At 38.5% G+C, this 11,602-nt stretch overlaps 1 protein-coding gene across 1 annotated transcript; it reads left to right on the forward strand.

The window, feature by feature from the left end:
* The first annotated feature begins 1,699 nt into the window (after positions 1 to 1,699).
* LOC146635467 (tripartite motif-containing protein 2-like) lies at positions 1,700 to 11,208 on the forward strand. The gene is made up of 13 exons (XM_085350567.1): positions 1,700 to 1,798; positions 3,994 to 4,142; positions 5,253 to 5,433; positions 5,577 to 5,836; positions 7,000 to 7,138; positions 7,234 to 7,419; positions 8,008 to 8,203; positions 9,066 to 9,169; positions 9,250 to 9,417; positions 9,541 to 9,709; positions 10,595 to 10,665; positions 10,803 to 10,943; positions 11,056 to 11,208. The coding sequence occupies exons 1-13, from the start codon at positions 1,700 to 1,702 to the stop codon at positions 11,206 to 11,208; spliced, it is 2,016 nt and encodes a 671-aa protein (XP_085206693.1).
* Positions 11,209 to 11,602: the final 394 nt, after the last annotated feature.

The raw sequence follows: 11,602 nt of genomic DNA on the forward strand, positions 1-11,602 counted from the left end.
AAGGGGGAATTAGCTACAGAGACCAATGATGTATTTCTACCAGACGTTTTAATGGAATAAAATGGTAATTTAGCTCACATCATTGAGACAGGCTCCAGTGGCCACTGGAGGAACTGCAGTTTTTGGAACTTATGTTTCATTTTTTAACTGGTGACATTGCTGCTTGGTGCTCTTTAAAAGAAAAGCACTCTATACTATTGCTTGTGATTAGATAAAATATCTGAAATGAAAATATAGAAAAGAAACTTTGGGAGCATGAGAAATAACATTTTTTTTTTAAAATTACTTTCATTCTGACCGAATTTGCTTTGTCCTATAGCGTGTTTGCAGACTGTAACCAAGACAACTCAGCTCCACTTTATGGCCAGTAAAAGCAGATCCCTGGCTGGTTCATTCAGAGGGAAACTCATACATGACACTTGGTCAAGTAACTGCAGGATTTTGTGATTCCGTGAATGCCTGAAAAGATAAAAGGCATTGCACACTCATTACCCATGGAAATACAGTTTTCCCAATGCCATAAAGGTTTTTCATTTAGTGGCAGCGAGAAGAACAACAGTTTGAGGTACTTTAACCCATCCATCCATTCGCTTCCATTTATCCTTTTCAGGGTGACATTGGAGCCTATCCCAGCAGTCATAGGGCGAGAGGCAGGGTACACCTTGGACAGGTCGCCAGTTTGTCGCAGGGCTAACACACAGAGACAGACAACCATTCGCACTCACATTCACACTTATGGGCAATTTAGATCGATCAATTAACCTATCCACATTAACTGCATATCTTTGGACTGTGGGAGGGTGTCGGAGTACCCAGGGAGAACCCACGCAAGCACGGGGAGAACATGCAAACTCCACACAGAACTCATTGAACTCAGGACCTTCTTGCTGTGAGGCAACAGTGCTAACCGCTGTGCCACCGTGCTGCCATTATAACCCACATTTATTAATCAGATTTAATCTACCTGATTCAATCTTAAGACTGAGACAAAAGCAAAATGAAAAAGTATAAAGGAACACAGTCAAGAGTTCGAAGCTTAAGTAAATAATCTCTCTTGTCTCTCTGTGTTTATCTGCTTTTCCAACTAATCCTCATCCCTCTCTCTGTCTCGTTTCTGCAGGACACAGTGTGATCTGCCCACAGCTTGAACCCTATGTGAATCAAATTAACACCATAGTTCATTGCTTTTCACCCAATAAGACCTAAAGAGGATTGACTACTTTCATTCACTCGGTTTATGTGCTTGAAGAAACAACACATGGAAGCAGAAAGATGTTTTAAATGGGATATGTACCTAAATGTGGACACCTGGACACTCTTTCCCCCCATAGTGGAATAACCTATGCCAAGTTTCATTGACTACAAGCTCACAAGCCTGGATTACTGTGCCCTGAAATTACAGAAAAACCAAACCTGCATCTGGATTTCTGGCATTCTTCTTTGTGTGTGAAATGTTGATGTGCTTTTCCAGAGATCTAGCATCCGCCAAGAGTTATCACAAGGAGTTCATATGAACATTTGATCCTTTTTATGTTGAATACACAATGGAATAAAAGGGTGAGACAAGGAGCTTACAAAAACAAACAGTACAAAAATACATCTGGAACCTTGTATCTAAACATAAAGCCCCTTCCCCTGGCTGCAGAGTGGAAAAAGGGGTGTGTTTGGAGGTTTACCCTCACCAGGCTGCCACTTGCAGATGGAGGCCCACCAACACTCCCCAGATAGCAGCAGTGAGGAGTGCACCGTCCTGGAGGCTCCACCTGGCAAAAACGCCTGCCCACAACATGCAGGGAAGGTAGGTATTCAATAGGTGTGCAAATGTCCTGAACTACATATGAAAAGTGACATGAAAGCAAGCAAAAACGTGTCCACATATCGCACAAAGCCAAAATCAGCTTAAACCTTGGAGGTTAATTTCAGTTGGCTAAGAATAAACGTTTCTGTTAAACATCAGTGGTACAAAAGGAAACCAGAAGTCTTCCAATACCATACAAAGTTATGCCTCGCCTGTAATTCTGTTCATATCCATTCATGTTTATGCTTAACCTCCATATTATAATCCTTATTTATTTTTATATTCAATCCATATTTATTTATTTATTTATTTTATATGGTAAATGGCCTGTATTTATATAGCGCTTTACTAGTCCCTAAGGACCCCAAAGCGCTTTACATATCCAGTCATCCACCCATTCACGCACACATTCACACACTCCAATATTACCTCCAATATAGACTGTCCCTGCCAGCTAAACTGAAACTGAAGCCAAAGATAGGACATCTACCTACAACACATGACAAGCGTCTCAAGTTTTACACAAACAAACGATAACTCTTTGATTTTTTCTGACTTGGGTTTGGTAGTATATGCCTATATGAACAAAATGAGAATAATTCAAACGCCATTTAACTTAAATGGCGTTTGAATTATTCTCATATCGGATGTTTTCACAGATTATGTGTGCTGATGACATCAGGAGTTTTTATAGATCATTTATGCTGATGTTAGCATTATTCATATGGCAATTTAGTAAAGCGTATTAATCTTTTGTGTCATTGTGAATTCAAGTAATATTGTATTTTTTTTTAAAGAGCTCAAACAAAGAAAGTTTCTAGCTCCCCCAAGGTTTTTCTTGATTCGTGTGACCCAGACCTTTGACCTATGGCCTTGAAGCATTTCATACTAAAATGGTGTATTTAACATATATTTTACGCAGTTCGTGATTCTACAAAACTCTATGGTTTCATTGTAATATCGTATGGAATAGTATTGCAAAATACGGTTATGGTTCTCAACAGTAAATTCTGAATTCACATTTCACATATTATTGGCCTTGAAGCATTGCATACTAAAACAGTGTATTTTACTACCTTTGCCTACATGGTGGGAGCAGAATCTGCAAAAATCATTGGTTCTTATCATGTAAAAACTTGAGATTTTAACATATATTTTTACGCAGTTCGTGATTCTACAAATATGGTTTCATTGTAATATCGTATCGTATCGTATTGCAAAAAAAGTGCATGGTACAGCACACTCTGTGCCCTTTCATAGTGTATATATCACACTCAATATGGTTTCTTTAAATCTTGTCTTCTATGTCAACTTTGTCCTTTGGCACTAACAATGAAGGTCTAAGTCAAATGCTTAGCCATCCTAGGTACTCATGTCGCCCAAGGCCTTGTATATACCTGTAACGTTTAAAGATGAGCCATAAAAAATTGGGGTAATATAACATTTTTACTGATTTTCACTTTTGGTGTGACCTTGAACTGATTTTCAGCAAAAATAAAATCAGCTTGAGCCTTTATTGGTATCTACCATCAGACTAAATTTGAACATGATATCTTGAAAACTGTGGCAACTAGCCTGCTAAAACATGGCCAGATAAACAGACAAATGGAACCAATTACATACTTGTAATTAAAGTAAAGACTGGACTCTAAAAGACTGGATGGCTGTAGCTCATTAAGTAGAGCAGGTTGTCTACAAACTAGAAGGTTTAAAAAGTTGCAGTTTTATAGGAGGTATGTGTGCTGCTATTTCTTGGACAGTTTAAGTGACTATAACAGAAAATAAAACTGTGCCCTGTTAAGAAATATGATGCAAAAACAAAGTTTATAGGACAGATATGAGCAAGTTATGGTTCTCAACAGTAAATTTTGAATTCACATTAGAGATTAGATAAAACTTTATTAATCCCTCGGGTGGGTTCCTCCAGGAATTTCTGTAACATGTATTTTCAGATTCAGATTCAGTCATACATATAGAAATGACTGAATCATGTACTGCAAAGTGTAAGCCCAAAGCCTAATCCATGTTATCTATATGTTGTTCCTATTTAATCCAGTTACTGATTAGCAACTGTACAACAATGAGACTAAACTAAAGACAAACAATATATCTAGGCTATCATGGGGCATTCAATTCTTAATAGTGTAGCTTCTCTCTCCTCTTTCCTCCCTTCATGTAATCCTTTCAATTTGCAGGTTGCTGACTTGTACTGCTCTGCCTGCAAGTGCGCTCTGTGTGAGGACTGTCTTCCCAACCATGCAGAACACCCTAAGGTGGCCCTCAGCCAGGCCCTCGAGCAGCACCGCAACAACCTGCAGGAAAGACTGGGCACTGTTCAGGACAGGTACAGGGTGAAATACTTGATACAACATTAAGAAACTTTATTCAGTCCATTAATCTGTGCCCCCAACAAACCCTTATGTTAAACTGTTGTGCAGTGGTGCTAGTTTCCATTTATCAACAAAAACACACACAAACCCCCCCAAAAATTTTAATGCTGAATTACTTTTTTTAAATATGTATTATAAACTGCAGAAGTAAGCCAATGATAAACATCAGCTGGAGTTTATTAGGATTTTATTATTTTTATATATTGTATATTTTTTAGTAATTCCCAGAGACCAGGAGAGGGCTCTCTCATTAAGCAAGATTCATTTAAGAGTCACTTGGGCAATGCTCATTGATTGTTTTTTGCAGCAAAACACAGATGTTCCCTAAATGCCTCACATTTGTTAAGAAAAAAAAAAGATAGAAGAATAAAATAGAAGAGTGACAGTGTTCTGGGCCAAGGACTTTTCTCAAGAAAGACAAATAATCTCTGGAATTTAATTTAAATGCTACTGTGGGAATGAGATAGTCAAAAGATTTCTTAAAAGACATACGGGCTTGGGTAGAAAGTTAAAGAAGTTACTAAGTATTTATATTGAAAATACCCATCCATTCATGTAGGGAATTATTAGTAAACAGGGAGTAGTAAATGTAGGTCCCACATTCAAATCGCACTTAAAATACTAAAAGTCACATTTTTTCGTTTGCAAAATTGGAAAAAAATAAAATACAAATCAGCTGATAGCATTTCATTCTTGTAGCTCCAACAGGTACAAATGTATTTGCTGTGGAGAACAAGTTGCATAACAACTGACATATTCAGTTAAAGTATAATGTAGGCATACTTAATATAACTCAGTCACAAGTAACTATTGACAGACAGTGGATGGAGGAAAGAAGAGATGCTGACATCTAGTGGACAGTGAGCAAAATACAGTACAAATGATTTACCAGGCTATAAAATCTTGACATTAACAATAACATGTTATTAATTTTTCTCAATTAAAGTTACAGGTTGCATATGTAAATATTTAACAACATAAATGTAGCATAAAGAAAGCTTGCTATTGTTGTTTTGCAAATTAGATATGTAACTGCCTTTCTCTTTTGTGCGTGTCCTCTCTAGACTCCCTCAGATTTCAGATGTACTGTCCTTTGTTAAAGAGATCCTCCAGCAGCTGACCAATCAGAGGGCTTCCATTGAAGAGGACATTCAATCGAGCTTCGAGGACTTACACAAGCAGCTGGATGTTCGAAAGAGTGTACTGCTGATGGAGCTGGAAGTTACATACGGACTCAAACAGAAGGTGAACAGAGTTTGTTTAATTTTTCCTTTGATTCTTTGGTAAAAGTACAACCTCCTCAGTCACTGGTATACTTCTTTAAATAAAACAAATCAAATGAAAAAGTCTGAAACAGTCTAATGAAACTTTTCTTTTTCTGTCTCCAGGTTCTCCAAGCCCAGATAGACAGCCTTCTACGGGGAGAGGGGGACATGACAGCCACCTGTACCCAGGCAGAGGAGGCTCTGGCTGGAGATCCCTGTGTGGCGAGCCTGCAGGTGGAACGAGAGCTGTGGGAGAGGCTGGGTGAGCTTGCTGGTCTTGGTTTGCCATGCCAGCCGGAAGAGAACGACCAGCTGGATCTGGTGATGGAGACAGATGGGTTAAGGAAGTCCATACACAACCTGGGGACTATTGTTACAACCAGGTGAGACAATTCAAATCAATTTCAACTCAGTTTTACTTATTTAATGCCAAATCACAACAACAACTGCCTCAAAGCAATTTATATTGTAAAGTAAAGATCCTACAATAGTACAGAAAAACAGAATAAACCCAAAAGTCAGCCAACCCTGTATGAGCAAGCATAGGGGAAGGAAATGGAAAAGAAAAACTCCCTTTCAACAGGAAGAAACCTCTGGCAGAAGCAGGCTTAAGGAGGGTCAGCCATCTGCCACAACTGGTTTAAAGTGAAAGGGGAAAGACAAAAGACTGTGGAAGAGAGCCAGAGATTAATACTAACTAATGATTACATGCAGAGTGGTGTGTAAACACATAGTGAATAAAAAAGGTGAAAAAAAAAACAAAAACAGAAACACTCAGTGCATCATGGGAACACCCCAGCAGCCTAGACCTACTGCAGTGTAAAGATTAAAAAGTTTTAAGCCTAATCCTAAAATCAGAGAAGCTCATTGTTTGTATCATTTATGCGCAGCTCCCTATAAGGTCCCACCACAGCATTTCAGTCAGGCTGAAGACTGGAACGGGCCATTGCATCACCTTGATCCTTTTCATTTCCAGCCATTCTGTTGTACATTTGCTGCTGTGCTTGGGAACATGACTCTGACTCTGAAGAAAATAAGAGCAATCTATAAAATCCGCTGTATACCAAAGTATTCCAATCAGTGATAAATAGCGAGATGTTTTAGCTGTATTTTATTTTTAGAGAACAACAAACTGTTTTTCCAGGCTAAATTGTCATCTTCTAAATTATTAAAGATTATTAAGCACCCCAGCTTATCAGCTATCTGCTTTAAGGTGCATCTTTGAAAGTTATACCAGGAAGGCAATAAATTCTGATTTAAGTCTTTCTTTGTCAGAGGAGCTACAGTATCCAGAGTCGTACGCAGTGACGATATAAAACTATTAACAAGATAACAAACTCTGTAAAAGCAGCGTTCAGGTAACTGCTCTGCACTGTGTTGGTATAAGGCACTGAAGAAGATGCAGCTGAGGAATTATATCCATGGCCGACACAGTCTCTAAGGGGATGGGGTTTTGGGGCATTTCAATGATGATGAAACATATTGAACCATGTGGTTTTGGATTTAATGCCATTTCATTAACACTCGTCTTTGTTCTCGTCCTCAGTGCGGTTGCAAGCCAGAGCGAAGCCATGGGTGCAGGTCTTGAGCAATGCATTGTTGGGCATCCTGCCTCTGTTACCATTGTAACAAGAGACAAGTCAGGGGGAGCCTGCAAGAGTGGAAATGCGATCCTCTCTGCTGAGGTTCATTCTACACCTAAACTCCATAAAATTAAGTTCTACTCTGTGTTCACACTTCAATGCAAACAGTGACAAAACATTATGATGTGTCGATGTAGGTATTCACACCAGACGGCAGCATAGTAGATGGTGAGATAGTGGACCACAAGAACGGGACATATGAATTTGTGTACACGGTGCCAAAGGAGGGTGACTTCTCACTGGCTCTCCGTTTGTATGACCAGCACATCAAAGGAAGTCCCTTCAAACTGACTGTCACCAAGACTCTAGAGGCTGAACTAGACGTAGGTGGATCTTTCTTTCAATATTAGTACATTTCTACTATCCATTTGGCAAATAATGTCTAAATTCCTTTAATAGCAACTGTAATATACACCAACAGCCTATGTACGGCTCATTCATGTCCAGTGTCCTTTAGCATCTGTGCTGAAGGACACTGGACATCAGGACCTGAAACATCAGCTTATGACATTACTGTCTGACACTCACTTTATAATTATTGTTATGAAGGCCTAGTCAAGTAGTTTTACCTAAACCTAAGAGGTTGTTAATCCTCTTCCCATCAAACGAAACTTGCATCCAAGTATGTCCAATCTCACTGCAAAACTTTGTGCTAATGTCCTCACACAACACAGAAAAGCTCGTATTGTTGACCACGTCGTGCTTGTCTCTTGAAGTTCAGAGTTCTTGAGCAACAATGATTCAAGCAACATGACTTAAGCAATTATAAAACCTAAATTTATTTGATTGAGCTTACCCTAAATTCATCGATACATTGACTTTGGCAAAGGATGTAGGAAGCTTTCCAAACAAAAACCATATAACCTTCATAGTTACTGTGTATTGTGTTTCCCTTTTTGCTCTCTCTCCAGGTTTCTCCCTCTACAACAACGGCAACCAACTCAGCAGCCAATGCTACGCCATCGACTGGCTCATCTGAAGGAGCAAAGAGACGAGGAAAGTCACCTGGTCAGAAGAAGAAAGGCTCAAAGAGGGCCAGCAGTGCCCTTGGTACCCCACGGCGCAAAACTCAGAACCCCATTGAGGACGACCTCATTTTTAGGATCGGTGAGACATTTAGCTGGAAGAAACGAATCGTATAGACAGACTAGGATATTGTACACTTGCTTTTTTAAAGCTAATATATCCTCATTTTTGTGACACTGAAAGGCCCTTTTAATGGTTCAATTAATTTGGGCTTATTTCTCCCCATCATATGCATCACTTTTTCCAACATGGTGGAATTTTCATCTGGCTGATTCCAGTGTCTGTTACCTGTTTCATGTTACAGTTTATGAAGGGACTAAAGTAATGTCATTGTGAATTTTAAAAGCTCAGATTCACCAAATTGTCAGTATTGTAGTATTGTTGTTGTTTTTTTTGTTTTGTTTGTTTTTATCTTAGCACACAAGTATGATAGGACTGTCAGAATAATTCTAGTATTGACATCATAGCTAATCTTCTCCTACCTTAAACACTTCATAAATTTGTCCTGGAACAAAAATGTTCGTATGTATGGTGCACCACACATACGAACATTTTGTGTGGAATGGTGAAATGCCCAGTTTTAGTCTTGATAATAATATTCCACTCAAATGTCTTTTAGACCTCGCTTCAATTCATTCAAAACTTAGGTAAATGTGAAATGGTCTTCCCATAGAAAGCCTTTCTTTAAAGTCAGTAACACAAAAAGAAAACATAAATATTCACCTTTTACTTTCAACAAAATTTACACAAATGAGCCTTCTTTTTAAAATAGAAAACACAATCCATGGGTATTTTGTGTTTGAGGGGGTAGGTCTAGTCCAAATGTATGTTCAAGGAAAATTGAACTCAAATTGAAGCTTCATGCAAAAGGTTAGTGTCTCAGTTGTTTATGAAAACATTTTTATGTATAATGGAATTTAAAATCATATTTTGCACTATTCAGGAACAAAGGGAAGGAATAAAGGAGAGTTCACCAATCTTCAAGGAGTAGCTGCCTCTTCCAATGGTAGGATACTGATCGCTGACAGCAACAATCAGTGTGTCCAGGTATGGCCTTCGAAAAGCTGCAGGGTTCATATAAAAACCTCAAATTTATATCGAAAGTTAAACAATGTATATATGTCCAGATTTTCAGCAATGAGGGAGAATTTAAGAGTCGTTTTGGAGTGCGGGGACGATCGCCAGGTCAGCTACAGCGTCCGACTGGTGTAGCCGTGCACCCCAGTGGTGACATCATTATTGCTGACTACGACAATAAGTGGGTCAGCATTTTCTCCTGTGAGGGCAAATTCAAGGTATGTGTGCTGATATGTCAGGGTTGAAGGGGTATTGTACTTTATTGCAAGCAAACCCTCATTCTAATGTTTTCAGTGTTGATTTATGCAGCAATCTTATTGTTTGTATTTGTTGTTCACCAGGCAAAACTTGGCTCTGGCAGACTCATGGGACCAAAGGGTGTGTCTGTGGACCAAAACGGACATGTTATTGTGGTTGACAACAAAGCTTGTACTGTCTTCATCTTTCAGCTGACTGGAAAGCTTATTACCAAGTTTGGAAGCAGGGGCAATGGTGACAAGCAGTTTGCAGGTAATGTGGACTAAATTATATTATTTCACGTAATTTAATTCCCAAAAATGTACTATGGGCTGTAAAGAATAAATATACATAAAGAAGAAAAGGCAAATATATGAAGAGAAAATGTTTGATTCTGGATTGTCTTGAGATTAACGGCTCTTTAAAAAGTTAGTACTATATAGAAACCATTGATGTTTTTAACCCCATGAGGTCTGAGTCATCACTGGTAATGAAAGCAGTGCTAGCTGCCCTGACCCCATTTTTTGGTGACCAGCACAAAGTATAAGAAATATAAATAGTCAGTTAGAGCAATTAGATTGCGTACCCTTTTGTCCCCTGACTGCCAAAACAATGAAAATGATACGTCCTAAAAGTTAAGGATTGGGACAACTGATGGCTTAGATCTGAGAGGGTTAAAGCATTTACCCCCCAACTTTTGGCAATAAGGGAACAAACAACATTTTAACTTGCATTTCTCTTTTGTCCCAGGTTTTGAGGCTAGGGTTGTAGCTATCACTGATGACCTCAGAAGATTTACGTGCGCTAATAAAAGTATTTAGGTGATGGTTGGCAGTTGCTAAGTCTGAAAATTGATTTAAGAACTGAGTGCACTTGAAATTCTGTTTAAAGTTTAACCCTATGACCTTTAAATCACTTGATGACCCCAACCTTTAACAGTAAAATATTGTACATTTTGTTTTTTCTTTTCTTTTTCCCCCTTTTTCTTTTCATTCTAAGAGACTTCAAAAACTATTCAGATATACAAATACCAGTGTTACCTTTCTCTAAAATACTTGCGAATTGAAAGTGTTAAAAGAGGCTAAAGCTAATTGAAAATACATTGTTCGTTGTACAATGTACAACCTATTTCTTTGTTCCTGTTTTTCTTTCCTAAAGGTCCACACTTTGCAGCAGTGAACAAAAACAATGAAATCATTGTGACAGACTTCCATAATCACTCTGTTAAGGTACAGCATTTTACTGAGCTTAAAGGATAGTTTTAGTGTAATGTTATGGTAAAAAAAAGCTAATATTTCATATCAAGTCCAAGTATGGTTTCAGAGGATTCAAAATAATAAATCTTTATCATTATTTCTCGGATTAGGTTTTCACGCTTGAAGGAGAGCTTGTACTGAAATTTGGTTCAAATGGGGAAGGAAACGGCCAGTTCAATGCTCCCACTGGTGTAGCAGTGGATATTAATGGGAACATCATTGTAGCTGACTGGGGCAATAGCAGAATACAGGTAAAACGTTAACATATGAAAAAACTTTTATATACGGTCAACCTTTTATATATGAAAGCCCTGCTGTGTAAGGTTTTTATATATAAATAATACATATCTTCGACATTTCCAGGTGTTTGATGGCAGTGGCTCCTTCCTGTCCTATATCAACACATCAGCAGACCCTCTTTATGGACCCCAAGGTCTGGCTCTGACTTCAGACGGACACGTTGTAGTGGCTGACTCTGGCAATCATTGCTTTAAAGTCTACCGCTACCTACAATGATGGAGGCTTGGATGATGATGGGGGATGGTGACGTGGACGCGATAGACAAGTTGAGGTTTAAATGAAGCGATAGAGTGAGCACTGTCAAATAATATGAATTACTGCATGAGCCTCTAACTGCTCCCTGTGAATGTTGAAAATGGGATAGAAGGGATGAAAAAGTCAGCGAAAAAGTGTTCAGTTCCCATTCTGGGTTCCAACCAGAACTCATGACGGAAGTACCTAATTTGAATATTTTTGGTGATTATTATTAGGTAAGATCATAAAAAAATAAAATGAAAACAAAACATTGATAGCAGATGAGTCTCAAGAGGGCTTAAGATTGGCTCACGTGAAAATCTCAATAATTTCCAGCTGTCATACAGACATTGCAGAATGGGATGTAGATAAAAGT

The sequence above is a fragment of the Diplotaxodon limnothrissa genome, linkage group LG3 (assembly GCF_057381915.1).
Source record: "Diplotaxodon limnothrissa isolate DT_005_m linkage group LG3, D_limnothrissa_male_GT1.1, whole genome shotgun sequence".
Taxonomy (NCBI): Eukaryota; Metazoa; Chordata; class Actinopteri; order Cichliformes; family Cichlidae; genus Diplotaxodon; species Diplotaxodon limnothrissa.